Raw genomic sequence first — 24,016 nt, 5'->3', positions numbered from 1 at the left:
AACTAGGGGTGGTGGAAGGGGAGGAGGGCGGGGGATGGGGGTGACTGGGTGGCGGGCACTGAGGGGGGCACTTGATGGGATGAGCACTGGTTGTCATTCTGTATGTTGGCAAATTGAATACCAATAAAAAATAAATTTATTATAAAAAATAAAATAATAAAAAAATAAATATATGCAGAACCATATAACTCTTGATATTTGCTTTCTCAGAAGTTAACTGTGGCTATTTCCAATAAAGCTCTTTCTGTTGCCATCTCTTCTCTTCAATGAGGTTCTGTATGTATCTCTTCTTCTGGAAGTGCCATTTGTGCTTGGACTCCTCTGGTATGTGGTGATGGTCAATGCACTTGGGACAAGCCTTCTGGTACAAGAAGTCTAAGGGTTAATGCATGAGAGACATTGTATTGCATTTACAGGTACCACGCATGGAATGACACAAATAGATTATAATGACAAAAAAAGGTGGAAAAAAATAGAAATAAATAAATAAAGAAGCACTATATAGAGATTCAAGTTTTGGAAAGAGGGCAACTTTGCAACAAAAGAATACAGTTAAGAATAGTTCTTCCTACACTGCTTCCTGCTTGGGCTTCATCTGCTCTTCAAGGAACATGACTTTAGTGAAGCCCCAGTTGAGAAGATTTTGAAATGTAGTTCCCATGGCAACAGGCTCTGAGGTGACATAAATCCAAAGGAACTTTTCTTGGTTCTCTGTCATCCAAACAAGAATCCTCTAAGGCTCCTAAAGAAAAGTCAACTTTTAATGAAGCTTGGGTCTTCTTTGCTGTCTGTGCTCATGGAGTCCTTTTCCTGTGGGTCTTATTTCAGGTTTGTAGTAATGATTTATTTTCTTTAATTGTGAGTTGATAACTGTAGGAATGAGAGGAGAGATTGGGATTTATTGTAATCACCACCACAGCAGTGGCAAATTTCTAAGTGTAAGATTTGTGCTTGAGGCCTTAAGAGATTAAATATATATCCCTCGTGTGAAGTATAGGCAAGCAGTGGGAATGCACAAATGTCATCCAACACTCACACACAAAAGACATACGCTACACAGGACTGATATAGGAGTTGTAACTAGCTTGCCAAGTGGAGGACAGACAGCTGCCAAAGTGATTCTGATTATACACCCACCACATGATGACTCCAGCTGCCCCATCCCTACTAAAATGTACAATCAATTGAGTGCTGTTTCAAATTTCATAGAGATCTATTATTTGGTTATAGAATTTGTCTTCATGAAAAAAAAAAATAAGTCCTGGAAGAGGGTGTAGAATGTGGATGACCCCCAACGAGTTCTTAATAGACTGTGTTGATCAATCTGCGACATCTTTCCTGAGAACTGCTTTTGAAAATCAAAGGTAGAGCAAACATTAGGACTGTGATGTTTGGGGAAGAGGAATGTTTACCAAAACTAGAAATGGGTACAGAAAGAGAAGTTTGGGGGCTGTGAAGGAAACCTTACCTGACTTTATAATTTGGCCTTTGTGATGTGATTATTTGAAAAATAGGGTGTCCGTGGTGGGACAGGAAATAGGAACTGCTGCAATACTCAAGGATCCTGATGCTGTCCATGGATTAAGTTATGCTGGAGAGTTGGGCCTTAGATAAAGTTTTGAAGAAAAAAGATTATTTCTGAATTTCTCTTATCTCTATCAATCAGCTCTCTTCTTCCTCCCTATATTAGCTTCTCTCTTGCCCTTTTTAGGCTCCTCTACTCTTAGAAGCTTTTTTCCCCTTCATTTGCTCCTAAAATGATATATATTTTATGTATATTTCATGTATATTTCCCATAACATTTATTGAGGCTCCTCCATGTGTCAGCCTCTTTGCTAGGCTCTTGCATTTTATGATTTAATTTAATCCTCATAAAACCTTATAGATTATTATCATTATGCTCATTTTACAGATGAGGAAGGTTGGGCATCTGAGATTAATAACAGTTTTGTGAGCTGCTGCAAGCCAGGTTTGGTATTTAATTTTCAAAATAAACATGAATAAACCTAGTTCCAAACCATCAAAGCTCATGGACGTAAACGGGAGATCACAGAGACAGCAAAACATCGTGAGGAGAGTGGCTCAAGGTACTATAGGACTTTCTGGTTAATTTGCACAAGGGTATGAGCTGGTAATGATCTGAGATCCTATTTTGTCTGGCATTTTGGCATTTTACTAGGACATACTCAAGACATAAATTCTCTGAAATATGGAATTTCTAGTACTTGATAAATTTAGTGACTCATATATTTAGTTTCCTGACCTGGAATCAAATAGGTTTGGGTGAGGCTGCTTCCTCCCAGGTGGAGTAAGGAACATTTTGGTCAGACTTGCTCCAGATACTATCTTAGGAGCACCTTAGCTGGGGTTTCCATAAAAAGCTGTGCTGGGGACAAGGACTGTGTACACATAGCTTATTTTTGGAAGTGATCTCATGGAAGAGGAAGAGTGAAGCAGGGAAGGATGGGAAGCTAATCCAAGGTGGGCTGCCAAGGTGTTTACTTTAATGGGAAATTCACAATGAATCCCTTTGAGGCCCCTTTAAGAATCAAGAATGAAGTACCAGAGACACAGAAGAGCAGAGCATTTATCTATTGACCCCCAAGGAGTATTACCTCCTTCATACTTCTAGGTTTGCACATGCACCAGAGCGGGTGGGTGCATTCCAACAGACAGTCTGGGTGTGAGGCAGAGACTGGGATCTTAGAGCAGAAAGCAGGTAAAAGTGGTGCAACTGGTGGATTGTGCTCTCTGACTGCAGCTACATGCAGCCAGCTGCCACAGCAACAGCAGAAGCCAAAAAGATGGGCTGAAATGAGGCAGAGACAGTGTCCAACACAGAGATCTTGGTGATGGGATATGTAAAAATGTTCAGAGTGGAGGGGAGATGACACCTTGGCTATAAAAGGCAGGGATTTGTAATGTGCTAAAAAGTTCTAGAAAGGCCTTTTGCTCCATTTACCTCTTTCTCATTCTGAAAGTTTATCCTTTGTCCCTTATCTTGTTGTCTGCTGGAGTTAAAGCAACTTGCCTGAATTATAAGATAGAACGTTGCCTGGAGGGACTATTGAATCAAGTCATTAACACCCAATAACCCGCAAGACTGGTAGGTCTTCCTCAGCACATCTGATCATGTCATTCCTCTGGTCATGCCATTCCTCTGTTCAAAATGTTCCATGGATTTATACATTTCTTGTCATGGCATTTAAGTTTCTCCCCAATACAACCCTCGGGTGCTATTCTAAGTTTGATGTCAAATTATGTCCTTTACTTGTACTCTGCATTGTACTCAACCAAATCAAAGACCAGGTAGGCTTCTTCTGGATAAGCTGGAAACCTCCTCCAACTGGAGAAGTTAGAGATTCATGTTTTATTCGGACTCTACCACCAACCAGCTATGTGATTGATTTGGCCTCAGTTTTTCTGTCTGGAACATGTAGGGTAGGAGGGTTAGATCAGTGAATTCTGAACCTGGCTAAATATCCCAATCACGAGGAATAGATTTAGAAGAAAAAAACTGATTATAAAGTCTTATGTCTGAAAATTCTGATTTATTATGTTTAGATTGGAATAACAGAATACGTACTTTTAAAATGCATAGATAACTCTAACTCAATGTGAATCTCAGGACTAGATTACTTTTAATATTGCCTCAAATCTATGAGGCCCCAAATTTGTGAATTAGCTGTCACTGAGCTCAAGCAAGACTGAGAGATTGGGGCACAGTGGGATAACTTTTGTCATGAGGGAGGGTTAGAAAAGGAACAAAGGAAGCAAAATGGGGAAACAAATGTTCGTGGGTCTGGTGGGAAGAGGGGTCAAGCTACAAGGCCATGACAGTCAATATGAGGGCACTGGGAGCCTCCTAAAAGAGATCTGACAGGATGGAGGACAGGTGCCTCCTGTCAAGGATCCCAACAATTTAGCAATTTTGGAAAAGAATGCTCTTAATTGACAGGGATTTTTTTTTTTTTTTTTTTTTTTTTTTACTGCCAAACTCAAGTTCCAAGAGATCACAGAGAAGGTCTGTTTCTCCTTGGACTAGATATTATGCAATTTCTGTGATGAACTGAAATTTAAGTGGTGTATGGAATGCCCTTCTCTGAACTTGAATAGCATTTTATTTTTAACTTTTCTGGATCTTAGCACATTTTTTTTCAGCATATTAAGTTCAGTGTGTTCTAGCTTAATTTTTCCAGGAGATTGTCAGACCCCTGAGGGCAAGGACTCTGCTTATATATTTCATTATCTCCCACAGGGAGAGGCTAAACACAATCATTAAGAACACCAGATTTGAAGCAAGATGGATCTAGATTTCATATGGCCTTCGTAATTTAACATCTGGTGAATTATTGCATCTCTAAAATGGGAGTGATAGGGATCCCTGGGTGGTGCAGCGGTTTAGGGCCTGCCTTTGGCCTAGGGTGCGATCCTAGAGACCCAGGATCGAATCCCACGTTGGGCTCCCAGTGCATGGAGCCTGCTTCTCCCTCTGCCTATGTCTCTCTCTCTCTTTCTCTGTGACTATCATAAATAAATAAAATTTAAAAAAGAAAAAAGAAAAAAAAGAAAATGGGAGTGATAAAACCTAGTTCATAGGATTTGGGAAGAGAATTAAAAAGAAATATTACATGTGAAATGATATTGGATTCTGGCCTGCTGGAGTCAGTACACAAGTGCTAGGACAGAAAGAATGCTTGGTACATATCGTAAGCCCTCAATAAATGGTTAAGTTATTATTTTTTGTACAATACTTTGCATTTTATTGAGTAGATATTAATTGGGCAACTAAATAATGTTTCTAAAAGCCCATTCATATATTATCAAGGGTATAAGCCAATATTACTTTTTTAACAGTTAGTTTCTAGGGCTGTGATCCTGGGGGATCCTTTGGCTTTCTACTTCTAATCAGGTCCCCAGATCCCCAAATCCAGAATAAAACCCCTTAGTCTCCCATCACCAGCTGGCAATGATTATAGGCTAAGATGCTGTCTCCCTTCTACAAACTGGAAAATAGCGTTGGGGTAAAGCCTCCATCAGACATCATCTTCTTAAGCTCAGAGCAAATTCTAAGGCAGTCCAGATTCTGATCCTTTAAACAGAACGGGAGTTAAAATGGTCTGTGCTTAGTTCCTTTTTCTGTGTTAGCACCATAGTCATTTATCTGTCTGAACAATCATGGATAAGATTTGGACTGAAGGGTACATTGTGGAGGCTCTAGGCTGAAGGAGGGTGAGTGACTGAATCTGGACAGAACTTAAGTCCCCAGCCTCACATAAGAAAGGCTTTGGGAAGGACCACCTCCCTTTTCTGCTTTGTCCTTGGTGACCACAGGGTGGAAACTCCAGGCACAGGTGGGCTGCCTTCAACCTCTGAGAGGACTCTCCCCAGATACTGGCCCCAGATTTTGCGACCTTGAGCAGAAGCTGGAGTTGGAAGGACACAATAAATGGACCAAAGTAAAGACCTGGGAGACTCCTCAGCTCATCTTTGAGACCCTCTTCCCAGCAGCATCTGTCCTCACCATGGAGAAAGGTCCATTCTCCAGAGGGTGCTTTAGTGGCAGAGTCCTTAGGGGGCCTTGAGATCAGACCTACAGGCATCCTGAGAGGCCTTTCTGCTGAAGTTCAAAATCTCTGTGTGGATTCAGTTCTTACAAATAGGAGGTGACTAGGAGGAGAGGGAGTGTCTCTGTTTCTTTTTCTCTCTCTCTTTCTCTCTCTCCCCCCCCTCAAATTGACTCTTTCCCCTTGTTCTCACAGAATGCCTTTAGTAAGAATGGCAGCTGAGAATTCCTCTGTGACAGAGTTTATCCTCTCAGGCTTAACCAACCAGCCAGGACTCCAGATTCCTCTCTTCTTCCTGTTTCTAGGTTTCTATGTGGTCACGGTGGTAGGGAACCTGGGCCTGATAACCCTGATTGGGCTGAATTCTCACCTGCACACCCCCATGTACTTTTTCCTCTTCAACTTGTCCTTCATAGATTTCTGCTATTCTACTGTTATCACTCCCAAGATGCTGATGAATTTTGTCTTGAGGAAGAACGTCATCTCCTACGCAGGGTGTATGACTCAGCTCTTCTTCTTTCTCTTCTTTGTTGTATCTGAGTCCTTCATCCTGTCAGCAATGGCATATGACCGCTACGCCGCCATCTGTAACCCACTGGTATACACTGCCACCATGTCTCCTCAGGTCTGCTTCCTCCTTCTGTTGGGTGTCTATGTGATGGGGTTTGCTGGAGCCATGGCCCACACAGTGTGCATGGTAAGACTGACCTTCTGTGCCAACAATCTGGTTGACCACTACATGTGCGACATCCTTCCCCTTCTTGAGCGTTCTTGCACCAGCACCTATGTCAATGAGCTGGTAGTTTTTGTTGTTGTGGGCATTGATATTGGTGTGCCCACAGTTACCATCTTCATTTCTTATGCCCTCATCCTCTCCAGCATTCTCCGTATTCATTCTACCAAGGGCAGGTCCAAAGCCTTCAGCACCTGCAGCTCCCACATAATTGCTGTTTCCCTCTTCTTTGGATCAGGGGCATTTATGTACCTCAAACCATCCTCTCTTTTACCTATGAATCAGGGGAAAGTGTCCTCTTTGTTCTACACCATCGTTGTGCCCATGCTCAACCCACTAATCTACAGCTTGAGGAATAAGGATGTCAAAATTGCTCTGAAGAAAACACTGAGCAAGAAACCATTCTCTTGAGAAAGGAGTAATACTTAGGAAAGGGCCTTTCTTCCTTCCTTATATGATTCAGGTTCCACTGGTTACATGGAGGAAATTTTAACTTCCTCCTTTCCACTTTATGCATCCTTTATTTATTTTTTTTTAAATTTTTATTTATTTATAATAGTCACACAGAGAGAGAGAGAGGCAGAGACATAGGCAGAGGGAGAAGCAGGCTCCATGCACCGGGAGCCCGATGTGGGATTCGATCCCGGGTCTCCAGGATCGCGCCCTGGGCCAAAGGCAGGCGCTAAACCGCTGCGCCACCCAGGGATCCCCTATGCATCCTTTAATTTAAGAAGATTCTTTAATCTAGGGTACTCATATTTAGTGGACCTTAAAGTTCCTTTAATTCAGTTCCCTCATATTTCTGAGAATAGATACAAGTTTATATACCTTCTCCAAGGTCACTCAGTTACCCAGCAGCAGGACTGTGACTAGGATATAGGCTTTTGATTTCTAATACTAGTTGTTTTCCACTATGGCTCACTTTCTTCCTCCATCAACACTGGAAGATTTCATTTCAAATGTGAACTGATCTAGGATGTTAAGATCTGGTTCTATCTACAGAAATTTCATGCAACTTTTCAAGGGCTAATTTTAAATACCACATTTTTGCAAAGAAGGTAGGAGGTATAAAACTTTGTTGAGATGGTCTTGGCTAAATGACCAAATTCTTGAAGAATTTTACACAGTACTTGGGGGAAGTATGCTGGGACCCAGACAGCAGGAAGCATGGTTACTCCTAAGACAGTGGTGTGGAGCTTCAGGGACTTGGACTTTAGGGGATTTGGTCATGCTGGCTGGACAACCGTATAGAAAATATCAAGGTCATGAAGTACAGGATTTGGGAATTTTTTGCACACAATAATTTCCTTGTTTCAAATTGTGCTTTTGAAACCTGGGTGGAGAAGTCTGAAGCTCACGGTGGTCAGCTAAAAATCAGGAGAATATTTCAGAACCATGGAAACTTTGTGTTACAAGCCAGTAATTAGGTTAGCACCACATAGCAGCCAGTCAACAGAGGAAACGACCACGGACTGTTATGGTACTGTATGTGATAGAGATGAGTGAGGTGTTCTCTGTGTGCCTCTCTAGATCAACTTTCTATTCCTTTGTACCTTACTTCAAGTCCTGGGAGGCATTTCCTAATGGATCTTGTCAATGGGCTCCCTGACCCTCTGGTTTCTGGCTGGGTTAAGCCAATGGCAGCATCAGCAGAAGAAATCAGAGGACAAGTGGAACATGATATTGTGATATTTATTTCCCTGACTTCCAGTGGGCTATAGTAACTGCCCATTTCTAAGCCATTGTCAGTAACTGCTCCTTCGTCTCTTTATGCAAAAGGATGGTAATGCTGCTGCTGCTGGCTTCTACCATCCTTCTCTGGTTTCTCGTAACCACCCTTTTGCCTACACCTATGCAAATAGTGCCCTTGTTACATTTTTCCGGGAGTCATCTTTTTTCTGCTGGGACTCTGACACATCCTTCCAGTATAGGGTGCAAGGATTATACAGTTTAGGTTTGTAAATCCACAGCCTAATGGTACTGTGTAAAGGGAGGCAGAGTTACTTCTTGGTTTAAAAGAAAATTATAAGTGGTAAATATGTCTTTGAGAAACAACAATATATGAAAGACTCTGAAAATACTTTCGATTTATGAGATTCTCTTCAGGAAAATTCTCTTCTATTTGTAAAAATGAAGTCTGGATGCGTATATAGTTACATCCTTTGGGAAGGTACAGATCAGTAAGGGTGAATTCAAAAGAATAAAAATGGAACCAGGGAACTGTGTTTAGATGGCACAGAACACAGGACCAGCGTAGAATTGGGATGACTGGGACAAGGGAGGGAAGAACAGCATAGAGACTCAGAAAAAGCAGAGTAGGGAATTGAGAGGTAGAGTCAGATTTGAGCCTAGTTTTTACTCAGCAGCTATGTGACCTCATGCAAGTTACCTGATGTCTCTTTCTCTTTGAAGTCATTTCCACAGGATTATTAAGAGAATTATTTCTTTCTGAATTTGTGTATTCTTTCTACATCCCATTTACAATATGTATTTATTCATACATTGACTGGGCAGTACATGTTCATGGTATTTATAATTATTACCAAAAAATACTCAGTGAAAGGAAGTCTCTCTTTACTCAATTTTCTGGTCCTTCTGTACCCTCTCCAGGGTCGGTCAATGTTGCTTATTGGTTGTATGTTTTAAGACAGTCTTTCTATGCATGCTGCTTGTGTTAGCCAAGATGCAACAGGGAGTTACTCAGATCAGAGGGCTGAAAACTATCAATAGAAGGGAGGAGGAGAAGGGAAAAAAGCAGGGATGGAATATGTTTTGTTGCTGGAACCAGCAGTTCCTGCCAAGGAAATGCCAGGTTAGGTGTTTCCCCTGATAGCTCTTTGTATAGGCCAGTCTGAGCTGATTTGGAGCTGAGGACCTGTGCAGAAGCCCTACCCCCCCTCCCCAAGTTGTCCTGAAGTTACCTTTAACTAATTTTAATAAGATTTTCTCTTATGGGTAGAGTTTTCCACTGTATTTTGAACATTCAGTGTATGCACTAGCATGCTGACATACCAGATATATGCAGTTGAACTAAAATACCTAGGTAAGAGAATATGTATTAAGTTCCTTACTGTATGTGCAAGACCCTGTCCCTGCTCCTAATATGCTAAATAAAAGCTTCCTGTACTAACCCCACAGGCAGATCGTGTTTCTATCTTCTTATTTGTAACAAGTAATAAAAAGTGCTTTGCTTTTGGGGCACCTGGGTGGCTCAGTAGTTGAGGGTCTGCCTTTGGCTCAGGCCTTGATCCTGGGTCCTGGGATTGAGTCCCACATGGGGCTCCCTGCAGGGAACCTGCTTCTCCCTCTGCATTTCTTTTTGTCTCTCTCTCTCTGTGTCTCTCACGAAGAAATAAATAAAATCTCTAAACAAAAAAAAGTGCTTTGCTTTCAACACTTCCTTGAGTTGTGTTCAATTCAGTGTACCCCAATGGCAAACCTCTTGAGTTTGGTTACACCTGCACATACATACACACAACCTTGTCCTTGTTTTCAAAGTCTATGAGCAGCTGCTTTAACATGTTATCTACCAATGAAAACTAATATGCAGGGGAGGGAATAAAGGGTTGTTATTGGATAAATAAGTGAATAAAAAAGCAGGAAAGACGTATATGAAGGATTGTGGATAACCAAAAAGAGGCAGAGAGAAAAGCACACTGTGAAAACAAGGGAGTGTCAGCTCTGGTTATATAAGTGTGTTTCCCAAGACACAGTTCACAGAATTTGTTTTTGCTGGTCTCTTGTTTCCAACTTGATTTTTATGATCACATAAAATTCTTGTATATGCATGCATTATATCTCATTAACAATTTTTTACTACTGTATATTACTTTTGTTTTTCCAAATTATAAACAATGGTTAGCAGACTTATTCAATAACTCTTTGAGTTTTCCTCTAATTAGGATATGTTTTTAGACACAGAATTACGGAGTGACATAAGATTGTTGAATATTATTCCAAAATTCCTTCTTTAAAGTTCATCTCAATTTATACTCTCACAAGCAGTATAAACATACTCAGATGGTCTACTCTTGGCCAGATCCTGTACCAGTAAGGGTGTCACTCATTAAAAACTGATTACCTTTAATTTTGACAGTGGTGGTGTTTGTATTACTGTCTTCTCCTTTTACAGCTTTTATTCCTTTCTACTTCATGAACTACCACTTGTGGTATCTGAATGGATAAAGAAAAGTGGGAGCAAAACTGAGAATGTTTTTTTCTGTCTTCTTTTTCTTTATTATATATTCCCTGTAGAGGAGGGAAAATTATTTTCCTTCTAAGTTTTTGACTGAAACTCCCCTGTGATGAGAGACTGATTAGCAGGAGAAAAACAAAGAGAAGTTTAATAACATGTATACATCCTGTGTATATAGGAGATACTCAGGAAAAACAACCCAAGCCACCAACTTAAATACCATCTCCAGCTAAAGGCAAAAAAAGATGTTGCGGGGGAGGGTTGTCACTTACAGAAAAGGTTATCAGGCAAAGCCCAGTAAATGATGGTATGGTTGTTACGCAGATTTAAGTTGCTACCTTCTCCATTGATAACAGTTTGTAGAGATTTAGTCATCTCCCTCTTCTTGGTAGAGAGGGGGAGAAACTCTTAAAAATGGAGATTTCTCTTATAAATTTCCCTCACAAAGGGAGCAACTTCTATCCAGCTGTCAGAGCTTCTTCTGTCTTTGTTTTCTTAAAAAGAATCAGATCAAGATCATTCTTAGGCCAAAAAGACATTTTGAGGTGGCAAATTCTGCTTTACCTCATCCCTTTATTTCTTAAATGGCTTTTTCTTGGCTTCATCATAACTCTGGTAATCTTTTTGGTCCAAGGAAGGAAAGATAGTCTAGAACTTTCCCTTTGTGATAATTTATTATGAAGTATCCTTCTGGATTATCTTTCTCCCACATCTCTGTCTCTTTCAGTGTCCCTACCCTGTATTCTCAGAGCACACTGCACTTCACCTGTTAAGTGTTGGTCCAAATGCAGGGCCACTGCTCATTTGCTTTTCTATATACATCCTCACAACAAATCAGACTGTAAGTTCTGTGTGAGCAGGGTCCTTGTTGTCCATTTTGATATATCCTCCACATCTAGTGGCTGTAGCTGAGCCAGACTCTAGGATTTGTAAACCCAACTTTCCACTCCTTTTTATAGTCAAGCATAGTGCTGTATAAAATGGTTAACTTTTTCTGGCAAATTCTAAATCACTCTCTGATTGAACATTGGCTCTGAAAGCAGTTTTATAAAATACCAACAATCGTGCATTCCCTCTGTACTGTCCATTTTCGCTCATATCTGAGAAACAACAAATTAAAAGAACAACTTGTATGATGAAAAAAAAAAAAAAAGAATCATTCATGTACGAAGCTCCCATTTCCCCCAGAATAACAGACTAAGCCTGAAAGATTGTGTTCAAAAGATAAACTAGAAAAAAGTCACCAAGACCATAATCCAATTCTTCCTTGTTGATTTTGCAGGGCACAGTACTGCTTTCCTTTTTCTTTACTGTCACAAATTAATATATTCTATATCCTGTCAAAATTGCTTCTGGGGACATTTGATAATACAGTTTTTGGAACTTTGCAAGTTCCTTGTAGTTTTATTGGGGAAAATTACTACTTTTCCCTTTGTTTTTTTTTTAATAATTTTAAAAAAATTTTTTATTTATTATAGTCACACACATAGAGAGAGAGGCAGAGACACAGGCAGAGGGAGAAGCCGGCCCCATGCACCGGGAGCCCGACGTGGGATTCGATCCAGGGTCTCCAGGATCTCGCCCTGGGTCAAAGGCAGGTGCCAAATCGCTGCGCCACCCAGGGATGCCTACTTTTCCCTTTGTAATTAAAGTTAGGGAGAGATATTTTAGAACTATGAAATGTCTTGTTCCTTTTCAATTTTTCACATACCAGTTTTAGCATCCATTGATAATTCTTGCCTCAATCAGTATTACTCTGATGGTTGAAAAGTGGAGATTTTCTAACTCCATCAAGCTTTCATTATTGTTAGTTGGTACTTTGTCAGAAAAAAATCTTTCCTTCTGTCTTATTTACTTATCCATTCACTCATTCATCTGTTTATTCATTCATATGATTGTAGGCTCATGCATTTCAATTTTATCCAATGGGTTATGATTCATTATTGTCATTGCTTAAGTCGTTGCTAAGTTTGTTCCTGATTTATCCAGTGGGAGCCTCTTCAAACTAGTTCCTATATTCTTTTAATATATCTCTATTAGATTTTGAGCCTTTGTTGCTTTATAGCAAAGCAGTATGTTTCAGGCTTATTTTGTAACTTTCCTGCCCCAGCATTGGTTCTATTTAGAGATAAATTGTGTTTAAACCAAAATATGAATGGTAGGTGAAATGAGCTGTATATAATGTAATTCTGCAAGTAAGTATCTAATGAGAGAATATTCATGTTTATAAAATATTCTTTTATATGTTTTTTTCCCTTGAGGATGCCTGTCTGTGTACAGGTGATAGACCTGGTCTCTGTGAATGGGCCAACACTCTGTGTCTCAAAGTCCATTAGCCCTGAGTGTCATAGGTGGTCTTCTTCTCACTATCTTTTACCAACTCATGTGATAATATCATCAGGTTCCCATCAGTGATCAGTGAGACCACACAGAAGGAATAAGTAGGCCTGGATTGAGAGGGGAAACAAGTCCTGAGACTCTTGTCCACACAATTGGGTTTTGATGCCACTCAGTCTAGCTTCCTTAAACATAGGACTCCTTGTCCCATTTGCTTCCTTCCTTCATATTGTACCTTGCTTGCAGTGACTACCCTTCTCCTTTCATTCTAAATTTCCAGAATTACAGCTGAGAATGAAGGTGGACAAGACTTTCACACTCAAGAAACTCATGTTCTTCAAACTCCAATAATGTCATTTTGGAAACTTTAGGTCCTTTGGACTTTACGTACAAGTTCTCATTTAATCTTCTCTACAAGTTAAAGAATTTGCTTAGATTGTACAATAGCAAGTGGTGGAGTAAACAATTAAATTTAGACTGCCTGATTCTAGAGCCCATATTCTCAACATTTGCTGCCTTCCAGAGGTTCAATCTGTATGTGTAAGAAATAGCACATATATTCATCATGTGTAATGTCCAAGTTCCTGCTGCCTTTGAGCTAAGAAAATTCATACATTCACTCTCATTTAGAAAAATTTGCTCAAAATATATGTCAAGAGAAAGATCCTAAAGATTTTTCTACTTATTTATTGCATTGAACTAATAGGGTCAGTAATATAAGTATGTGTGGGACCTGCTGAACTGTAATATGAGTGAGAGGGGCACTAACCAACTGAGCCACCCAGGTGCCGCTACAGTGTTTTGTTTTAAATTTATTTTTTAAAAATAATAATTCTTAAATTTGCAAAAGTAATGCTCAAGTACTATAGGAATACTATAGGAATATTGAAAGTAGAGAAAAGCAAAAGATAAAAAAAATCCATGATTCTAAAAAAAAAACCATGATTCTATGACCTAGAGAAAACTACTTTTAGTATTTTAATGTATACTCTTTCAGAATATTTTTCTCTATGTGCAGTTGTGATGGCTTAGACCATTTTGCAAACACTATATATATCTATACACCTGTGTGTATACACATACACACACATATGTATATATATATATGCATATATATATATATACAACAGAGACAGATGTGATCATATTAAGTACAATTTTGTAACTTTATTTTTCATTCTGTAACACATGGTAAACAGCCTTCCATGTGATTAAATTTTTATCAAAATCATTATTTTCAATGATATTCATTGTATTTAAAGCTAAAAGGTCTATGGAATGATACAAAATATTTCTGTTTGCTGCACAGAAAGACATTGCTTCCTTCTTTCCAAAGAGTTTTTTAACAGTGATATGTTCATCTGATGATCCTATATTTCTTTTCTAAATTCTAAGAGTAGCTCTGTCTTTGATTTATTCTTAGTGTCAATTCTGCATATTCCTCCCACTACCTTAGTTCAGTTTTTCTGGTCTCTATCCTTCTCTTTCATCTTTTATCAGAAGTCAAAGGCAAGTCTAGACATTCTAGCCTTGTTTATGCTTTAAACTTCTCTTTCCCTAGTGAAGAAATGTTTACATCCCAGGCAGGTAAATAAAGAAGCAACCATTTCTCTTCCCCTTTATCTTTCCTGCTCTAACTCAAAGGAAGAGGATAGTTTACAGGACTGATGAGAAATTGGGTGAATGAGCTTATGTGGCTCAGTGTGTCCTAGTCCCCTTCTTATGGCCTCTCGCCCCATTTCTGGTTAGGACAGGCACATTCTCAGTGCTCCCATTCATCTGTAATCCTTCTTCGTTATAAGAGAATACCAATTGTTGTGCAGCTTGGTTTAGACCTATATTCACTAATTTAGTCTGTGAAGTGCCATAGGAAATTACAAGGTCTTACTTGTACATCCAAGCTGGGTCTCTCAGTCAACTCTATCAGCATCAAAACTGATATAAATATGTGTGGGACCTGCTGAACTACTGTACTATGAGTGAGAAATTAGACTAATTTCTAATTTCTCAATTGATTCTGGAATCAGAAATGGATGAGAGATATTATTTATTATCATCATTAACCTTTCCCAACTATCTCCCACCCCTCCCTGCCATGTATACAGCAATTCAAGTCTCAATATCATTTGCCATTCCCCAAATTTGCAGTGCTTTTTTCCTCTGATGGCCTTTTAAATTATTTTTTGTGATTCCCTTTGCTCAGAATGTTCTCCTAATTTTCTCTGCTGGTAACCTTCTACTTATATTTAAGCCTAATACCAATGCATTTCTAAAACCATATCATAAAACAGATTGTATATTTCCATAGTAACAATGTAATAATTGGAGAATGTTTTTGAATAAAGAACTAGCATAAAATAACCTGCTAAAAATCAAATATATACTTTTTGGAATACTTTATAATGACTTTTTCGGGGAAAATTATTTCCCGAGTTTTAAAAAGTGTACAAAAAGCTATTCTATGTATTGATTTCATATGAAACATCAAAGGCAATAAAGTGAATATAGAGTCCATGAAAAACAGAAATCTATCATAACACTGCCCAATTTAAACAAACACTAGCTATTTAATCATTAATAAAAATAATTATTGTGCCATAAGCTTCCTTTGATGTTAAATATCATCCCTTTTATTATTATTATCATTATTTTTTGCTATGACCCATATTGCATAAAAAATTTGGACAGATAATTCATTGAATACCTTTCTGTTTAGCCAGCAAAGTTATTCATTCAGTAAACAGTGTAATGAAGTTTATTAGAAAAGATGAGTCACTGAAGAATTGAAAGTTTTCAAAACTGTGTAGGAATATGAAGAATTATCTGTGGAATTGGAAATGTTTGTTCATTTATCCTCCAAATCATATCCAAACATTTCCATGAAAGGGGAATATCATTCAAAATAGAGCAAAACTTTGAAGGAGAGTTTGTTATATCCCTCTAAGAAGGTAATTTTGATAGATGTGTCTGCCTTCATCCTAGGAATAAGAGAAATTTGTCTCATGGCCTAAATGATTTTCTGTCTCTACTCTCTTGTCTACAGCTTCCTGAATGTCCAGTTCCTATCATACTAGCCAGGATTATTGACTGCAAACAGCAGAAATTGATTTGGGTTAACTTTGGCAAAAGATGGAATTAATTGGGGTTTATTAACAAACCCATAGAGCAGGCCAGAGAATTAGCGTTTGGAATCCAGCAGGATCTAGGGGAAATCAGGTGGTGGAATCACAGCCAAGTTATACCACAGAACCATCTGGTTAGGCTGCATTGGTTCCTTGTATTGGTACCACCAATACCCAATACTCATTATCACTGGTAATTTTTCTGTCTTTGTCTTTGCCAAAATGAAATATAAATTGTTCCTGTTTCTTTGTGTCACTTGCCCCAGACTTAGAGTCCTGCATAGAAACATCTGACTGACTGAGTTCAGTCTTACTTTCTTTGGGGAAGCTTCACAGAAGGCTGAGTCTGGTTCCAATCAAGGCTCACATAAAGGCAGATTCCTAAACATGGAAGGAGGACTAATGTTGCAGTCAATACTTCTAGTTAGTTATGTATAAGTATCTGTTTATTCTAGGTACTAGGTATATAACTAGATTATATATATTTGAAAGGGCAGGGATTTTGTATCTCTTTTGATTGTTGCTATATTCTTAGAGCAAAACACAGGCTCTAGAATGTGGTAAATGCTCTCTATATGCCTATTGGACCTTCTCTCTTTCTACATTTCTTAAGTTATGTCTCTAATTCATAGTCTTTCCCTGTGGCTGATGCTGACTTTGGTTAATACCTTTAGATCTATCCTCCTCCATTTTACCTATTAACTCTTCACTTGTGTCTAATAGGCTATCACATTCATAGACTTCCTCATTTCAACTATCATGTTTTCATTTCTAAAAGTGCTAGTTGATTGTTTAAAAAAATCTGTCCTGTCAAGTTTTGATGGAGCCTTCATTACACTTTGCTCTTTTTTTCTGAACATATTAAATAAACTATTTTGTATTCTGTCCCTGATAAGCCTGATAATTTTGCAGGCCTGGTCCTGTAGCTTGTGGTTTATCATTAATGATTATTTTCATTTCTGGTGGCTTATTTTGTGTTTGTTTAGGGCTTTTCATTAAAAGTTCATGATCCCCAGTTAGTTATCTGGGGAAATTCTTTGATATCTGGAGCTAATCTATATTTTCCAGAGAGGAAATATATATATATATTTGGTTACATTTGTAATATGACTTTTTTTTAACCTGGAATGAAGAGGTTGTTAGAAGTTCTCAGGAGATATTTTATCTCTTTCTCTTCCCTAGAGCCAAGGCCATATCAGACACATATCTTGCCTTCTTCCTGTGTGGGTTTTTTTTATTTCTCTAATTTAGCCATGGAAAATGTTTCTTTGGGGATCCAGGATTACAAGTTAGTAATGATTCCAAACTCTCAGGCTGCTAAGGTTTAGTCATGAATGGACCTATCCCAGGATTTATCCTTTATGTCCTGCATAGGCAACTGAATTAAAACCCAACTCTGGGCCGTTGGGAATCTGCTAGTTCCCCCAAGGCAAATTCCAGGTCCAGTGCTTGTGTACCCCTCTGAATTATTACTTTATCTTTTGTCTTTTGCTCTCATGGGAATTCATTGAGTCTCTGCCACCTCAAACATTAGCAGATAGATGATTTTTGTATTTTACCCAGAATTCTTAGTTTTGTTCTATTCAGAATTCTTAGTTTTGTTCTTTCAGGAGAGATTTTTCTGAGTATAAAGTTTTCAAGAGTACTGGAAATAGCTGGGCTTAATAATACATATTGGATGATGAATAAGTTAATAAGTTGATTTCTACTCTAATGAACAGAGATAATTAATTCTCAGTCTTTCATTGCTGGGCCATTGCTGCACATCTGATAAATTGTTGTTTAAAGGGGGAAATATAGAAGATATGAAATTATGTGTACTAGAAAAATTATGTGTACTAAAAGGAAATGCCTATTTTCTACATAAAAGTAAGCCTAAAAACATCTAAATATGGAACCATAGGAGATATTCTGAGTAATAAGGGGGAACTGGACTAAGTAATTCAAATTTGTACTGAAAAGTCCCTGGGCCATTTCCCTTGAGTATTTTTCCTTGATGTCTACCAACTAGCATACAGGTCCTAGAGGGCTTCTGCATCTTCTTAATATTGGGTAAATGACCATAAACTTGCTGGCCTGTGGCATATCTGGAGACAAGGCCAGAGGGTTCCAATATGATTGTCCTGAAGTCTAGAGGATGATAAAAGAGAAATAAGAGTGGAAGGGGTCAGGAGAGGGAGAGAGAAAGAGAGAAAAAAGAAAGAGTGAGAGAGAGGTAAAGAGAGAAAAAGAAAGAGTGGGAGAGAGGTAAAAGCTGTACCCTTGTAGGGCTGAACTTTAGAAGTCAGATAACATCACTTCTGCTATTCTCTTTTGGTTGGAGAAATCCCAAGTCCTTGCTTAGATGCAAGGGTAGGGAATATAGATCCTATCTCTTTATTTAAGGAGTGTCAGTCCTATTGTACCAAGAACATGTAGGATACAGATGTGTGTATATGTGTGTATATGGGTATGTGCTGCTATGGTCATCTTTGGAAAAAACAAAACAATCTTCTATACATATGCACATTGTACAGTTATAAATATTACATTAGAAAACATCCAACATAATGGCATAATACCAGGCACTCTGTAGTTGTTTCATATCCATAAATTCTTTTGCCCTTTGATTTCCTCCCTTTAAATAAGAAATAAAGGGAGTTTTCAGAGATACAAAATGGCTGAAAAATAAAAATGATTTTTTTTTTTTAAAATTCAAAAGAGACACACAGAGAGAGGCAGAGACATAGGAAGAGGGAGAAGCAGGCTCCCTGTGGGGAGTCTGAGGCAGGACTCGATCCCAAGACTCCAGTATCATGACCCGAGCCTAAGGCAGATGCTTAACCACTGAGCTACCCAGGTGCCCTTGTTTTTGTCTTTTTTGTACATGCTATGATACTGAATTGTTAGATCAGTAAATTCTCATTTTACAAATTAGGGAATTAATGGCTCAAAGATGCTTTGTAATTTTAGTGTTGAAGTAGTTTGTCAGGATGATTTATTAAAATATTAATTTATTTTTGTTCTCGACTTACGTTAACACTTAAGTATAACACAAGGATATAGCTTGATGGGGGTGCCTGGGTGGCTCAGTTAAGTGTCTGCCATCGTCTCAGGTCCTGATCCCAGGGTCCTGCGATGGAGACCAGCATCCTGCTCCCTGCTCAGTAGGGAGTCTGCTTCTCCCTCCCACTTGTGGTCTTTCTTGCTTTCTCACACTATCTCTTTCTCAAATAAATAAATAAAATCTTTTTATAAAGGGAAATAGCTTGATGAATTTTTACAAACTGAACACATCCATGTTATCAGTACCCCTATCAGAAATAGAATATTGTCAACAACCTTGAAGTATATCCTTTTCCAGTCACTAGACTCTGCAAGACCAAGCATAAATAATGGTTATCTTTCTTTTTTAAAGACTATTTATTTATTTATTTATTTATTTATTTATTTATTCATGAGAGACAGAGAGAGAGAGAGGCAGAGACACAGGCAGAGGAAGAAGCAGACTCTATAAAGGGAGCCAATGTGGGACTCCATCCTGGGACTCCAGGATCACGCTTTTGGCCCAAGGCAGGAGCTAAACTGCTGAGCCACCCAGGGATCCCAAATAACAGCTATCTGACTTATAACACCACAGATTAGTTTCCTTATTTTTGAAATTCATATGAATGGAATCATAAAGTGTGTACTCTTTATGCTTGGCTTCTTTTGCTTCATAATAAGTTTGTGACCTTTATCTATGCTATTAACTTTCATGGCTGGGAAGCCTGGGTGGCTCAGCGGTTTAGCATCACCTTAAGTGGCATGATCCTGGAGACCTGGGATCAAATCCTACATCAGGCTCCCTGCATGGAGCCTGCTTCTCCCTCTGCCTGTGTCTCTGCCTCTCTCTCTCTCTCTGTGTCTCTCATGAATAAATAAATAAAATCTTTATTAACTTTCATGGCTATTCGGAATTCTTTTTTATTAATATCAATTTATTATCCAGCATATAGCTGATTGAAATATGGGTTACTTTCAGTTCTTGGTTATTATGAATAATGGTGCTATGAAACTTGACATGTCATTAGATAACATGTGTATTTATTTTTATTGGGTATGCACCTAGGAGTAGAATCGACTGTTCAATATATATGTGTATGTCCAAATTTGTTAAATATTACTAATCAATCTATTGTTCCATAAACAATGATACTCAACAATGTTGTATCACTCATATTATGATCACAATGATTATAATGTAAAACTGTACCAATGCTTAATCCTTGTACCTACATAATTCTTCTCCCTCTATTCCCCTTCTACCTATTTTAGGAAGGTAGCTAGGGTTTGTATTTCTTTGCTTTAGGGTTTTTGGAAACCCTAAAACAGCTTGCAGCAAGGGCTCTTCCCATTTTTGAACATAAATCTACTGAAGATATAGTATTGGTTGGTCAGGAGGAATAAGTTCAGTTAAGGAGAACTTTGAGGGCAAGGAGGGTAAAAGATACTCCCTTAGAATGAGGATGGAGGTCAGTGGGTCTAGGAGGCAGTGGGGGCCAGAGGACCTGAATAGCTGCTTATGCTCTTTTTAGTAGGGTGACCATATAATTTCTTAGCCAAATCCAAACACTTTTAAGAGTGAGACAGTGTGCTATTAATAATTACAGGGATAATAGATGTAAATCAGAACTATTCCAGGAAAACTGGGATTATTTTAGGCAGTCTCAGTTAACTTACAAATGCAGTTGCTGACATGCCTTTGAATGTTTCTTAGAATATTCATGTAGCAGATCATATGGAGAGCAGCTTTGTCATCTGGAGAATGACAGGATTAAAACATTTAGGTACATCTCCTGTTACATCTTGGCCTGCACGTATCTATGGAGTAACTTTATGCAGGTGTATGTGTGCTTCCTTGCATATGTGTTGTTATATTTTAATCTCCATATATAGCAAAGGCCTGTCTGTGGCCCTTAATAGATCTGAGGGTAGGTGGTGCTTGTGGTGGTGATAGTGTGGTGTTTCCACTGTTCTGAGCAGCTCAGGCTGTTTGAAACATTTTGTCTGAGGTGCTCTCTGTAGCATCTACAACTCTGATTTAAATTGTTGTCTATTACCAAATTCCCTTTGAATATTTGGAAATGGTGGCTAAAATAAGTTTGAGGTTATTTTCCTTTAAAGTCAAGCTTAAGTGCTAAGAGTTAATGGAGAGGAAAAATAAACCTCTCTCACTCAGTAGTGAATGGCGTGAAATCCCTGGAGTAACAGGGAAGTTTGAGTAGAATACCTGAGTCCCAAGATGCTAGGGAAGCAGCATAATCCAGGCTGTAAACAAAGACAGTGCAATTCCTTCCTCACAGAAACAAGTCTCTGAGAAATTCCCAGGGGAAATTGTGTCTAAGCAGGCCCCTGAGATCAAGTAGCATAAACTTCTCTGTGATATGCCAGCTGGGGTTCTGGTAAAAATGAAAGTTGCTATTTTATATTTTCTCCTGAAGTTGGTGTAGACCATCTGGGAAAATCCACAAACAGAAATCTTATTCTATTCCCAGAGTACCTTGGTGATTGGGGTCTGTAAAAGGTCTAATTCTCAGCACTGGGGGACTCAGAGGAGTTAACACTTGAGGCTGCTTGTTTTATGCAGGAACACCATTTTCTCCTTTGAGCTAATGGGAAAAAAGATTGCATAAGGCCCAGCACTGAGTGGGACCAGGGAGAAGGAAGGTGAATGTTTGAATCTCATCATTCCTGATGATTTTCTTTTAAACCCAGACATCTAGAGTATATCGATCCCTTCCCTGCTTTCAACACTTATTTTAATGTAAGATGGAGCGAAGGGGTTTAGAGGAAGAAGGTAGTATGTGTAGAGACAGTAGGGGGCACTCTTGGCTTTCCTTTTATGGTAGGAGAGGGAGGCAGAGAATGGGTGGAGACAATGGGGGACAGGAGAGCTCCTGCCAGGGGAGCTGAGATATAGTCATGGGCATATTGTCAACAACCTGGCTGAGGGAGGAGGCATAGATGAGTAAAGAAAGTAAAAAGGTAGGACATCCATATATGGGCTCATCTTCTAGAGCCTTCTTCCATCAGTGATGCTTGTGACTATCATCAATCTATGTATTTTATCACTTGTTTCCACAGACAGCTCCCTGGGAGAGAATGACTCTGAGAAACAGCTCCTCAGCAACTGAGTTTATCCTAGTGGGATTATCAGAACAGCCAGAGCTCCAGCTACTCCTCTTCCTCTTGTTCTTAGGGATATATGTGTTTACTGTGGTGGGCAACATGGGCTTGATCACCTTAATTGGGCTGAATTCTAGCCTTCATACTCCAATGTACTTTTTCCTCTTCAACTTGTCTTTTATAGATCTCTGTTATGCCAGTGTGTTTACCCCTAAAATGCTGAATGGTTTTGTGTCAGAAAATATCATCTCTTATGTGGGATGCATGACTCAGCTATTCTTCTTCTGTTTCTTTATCAATTCTGAATGCTATGTGTTGGTATCAATGGCCTATGATCGCTATGTGGCTATCTGCAACCCTCTGCTGTACACGGTCAACATGTCCCCACAGGTTTGTTCTCTGCTGATGTTTGGTTCATACGTGATAGGGTTTGCGGGAGCTATGGCCCACACTGGAAGCATATTGAGACTGACGTTCTGTAATTCCAACATCATCCACCATTATCTGTGTGAAGTTCTTCCTCTCTTGCAGCTCTCTTGCACCAGCACCCATGTCAATGAGTTGGTGTTTTTTATTATTGTGGGAGTGGTCATCACAATATCCAGCATCAGCATCTTCATCTCTTATGCATTGATTCTCTCTAATATCCTCCGTATTCCTTCTGCTGAGGGCAGGTCCAAAGCCTTTAGCACATGTGGCTCCCACATTATTGCTGTTGCTTTGTTTTTTGGGTCAGGGGCATTCACCTATTTAACAACCTCTTTTCCTGGATCTATGGACCAGGGTAAATTTGCCTCAGTCTTTTATACCAATGTGGTTCCCATGCTTAACCCTTTTATCTACAGTTTGAGAAATAAGGATGTGAAACTTGCCCTGGGTAAAACCCTGAGAAGAGTGCTTCTCTGATGGTTCTGTTTGTATCACTTAATTACTGGTAAGCTCACACTCAAGTATCTTTTTACTTACAAGTACAGAACCTTCCATCTTTTCTTTTCAAGTAGGGTCTTTTCTCCACTTTACAAAATTGGAAGTTTCTTGCTTATACTCTTCTTGAAGATTATACTACTTTGTACCATGTAAATTGGTTCATTGCTTGCAATTTAGCATCTATTAATTGTCTACTATTTACTAGACTCTATACTACATCCAAGAGATGAATAAGATGAAGCTCTAGGCCTTTCATCCTTTTCTTGGTAGGATAAATGGGTTTGTCCAAGCAATATTTCTTCTTTTTATTTGAAAGATTTATTTATTTACTTGAGAGAGAGGGGGGGGGGAGCATGTGGGTGCGGAGAGAGGCAGAGGGAGATGGAGAGAGAAAATCTCAAGCAGAGTCCCCACTGTGCATGGACCCTGATGTAGGGCTCCATCTCATGACTCTGGAATAGTGACCTGCGTCAAAATCAAGAGTTGGATGCCCAATTGACTGAGTCACCAAGGTGCCCCTGTCCAAGCAACATCTCTGGTTGCAAGATGGAGCAAGTAATGGTATGAGGGTCCAGGAGAGTGAATTTGTTTTCTTCAGTTATGGGAGCAGCTTTACCAAAACCAAATGTAGATACCTTGGTGCCATAGGTAAGATAGTCTCCCAGCTTCTTGAGAGGTTGCTTGTCTAGGGATGTCATAAATCATCTCATATACATACATATACACACAAGAGAAGGCCTTGCACAAGAGTTCTTTACATGGTTTGAAATGTAAGGATAAAGCAAAACTAAAGTCTTTCATTTCCAAGTTTCAGAACTCTTAGGGCTCGGAATGGTAACCATGGCGTAGGTGGTTTTGTAATTGGGCCAATTTCTTGGGCTCTGTATGCTAAGGCTGAAAGCAAGAACAAAGGAGAAATTCCATGGATTTCTGTGATTATGTTAATTGCTATCTCTATCTTGCCCTGGAAATACTGTGTACATTATGG

General features: G+C 39.0%; 2 protein-coding genes and 2 long non-coding RNA genes across 5 annotated transcripts in view; 3 read left to right on the top strand and 1 right to left on the bottom strand.

The window, feature by feature from the left end:
- Positions 1 to 194: 194 nt before the first annotated feature.
- On the bottom strand, positions 195 to 5,519 carry LOC144305935 (uncharacterized). Its single transcript, XR_013372963.1, has 3 exons — positions 5,468 to 5,519; positions 1,469 to 1,605; positions 195 to 870 (listed from the first exon to the last, which is right to left on the bottom strand). It is a non-coding gene; the product is annotated as an uncharacterized LOC144305935 (long non-coding RNA).
- The window catches only part of LOC144305940 (uncharacterized), a 54,858-nt gene continuing 31,494 nt past the window's right edge, over positions 653 to 24,016 (top strand). The window contains exon 1 of the long non-coding RNA XR_013372971.1: positions 653 to 828. This is a non-coding gene — a long non-coding RNA (uncharacterized LOC144305940). The remainder of the gene's footprint in view (positions 829 to 24,016) is intronic.
- Positions 5,764 to 6,711, top strand: LOC144305933 (olfactory receptor 8B8). The gene has a single exon (XM_077885095.1). The coding sequence runs from the start codon at positions 5,764 to 5,766 to the stop codon at positions 6,709 to 6,711; it is 948 nt and encodes a 315-aa protein (XP_077741221.1).
- Positions 20,157 to 23,007, top strand: OR8B4 (olfactory receptor family 8 subfamily B member 4). Of its 2 annotated transcripts, XM_077885075.1 has the most exons (2): positions 20,157 to 20,176; positions 22,089 to 23,007. In XM_077885075.1, exons 1-2 carry the CDS (start codon positions 20,157 to 20,159, stop codon positions 23,005 to 23,007), a joined length of 939 nt encoding a protein of 312 aa, XP_077741201.1. The 2 variants fall into 2 exon arrangements, with proteins under 2 accessions (XP_077741201.1, XP_077741206.1); XM_077885080.1 differs by lacking the exon at positions 20,157 to 20,176 and having other exon boundaries at positions 22,078 to 23,007.

Source organism: Canis aureus, chromosome 3 (assembly GCF_053574225.1).
Source record: "Canis aureus isolate CA01 chromosome 3, VMU_Caureus_v.1.0, whole genome shotgun sequence".
NCBI lineage: Eukaryota > Metazoa > Chordata > Mammalia > Carnivora > Canidae > Canis > Canis aureus.
This window is presented reverse-complemented; position numbering and strand designations above follow the sequence as displayed.

What these genes read in the sequence shown, in the direction of transcription:
- LOC144305933 (XM_077885095.1), top strand. Translation starts at nt 5,764, where the DNA reads ATGCCTTTAGTAAGAATGGCAGCTGAGAATTCCTCTGTGACAGAGTTT.
- OR8B4 (XM_077885075.1), top strand. Translation starts at nt 20,157, where the DNA reads ATGATCACAATGATTATAAT. An exon ending in ATGATCACAATGATTATAAT is followed by an intron (nt 20,177 to 22,088) that starts GTAAAACTGTAC and finishes AATGACTCTGAG; the next exon opens with AAACAGCTCCTCAGCAACTG.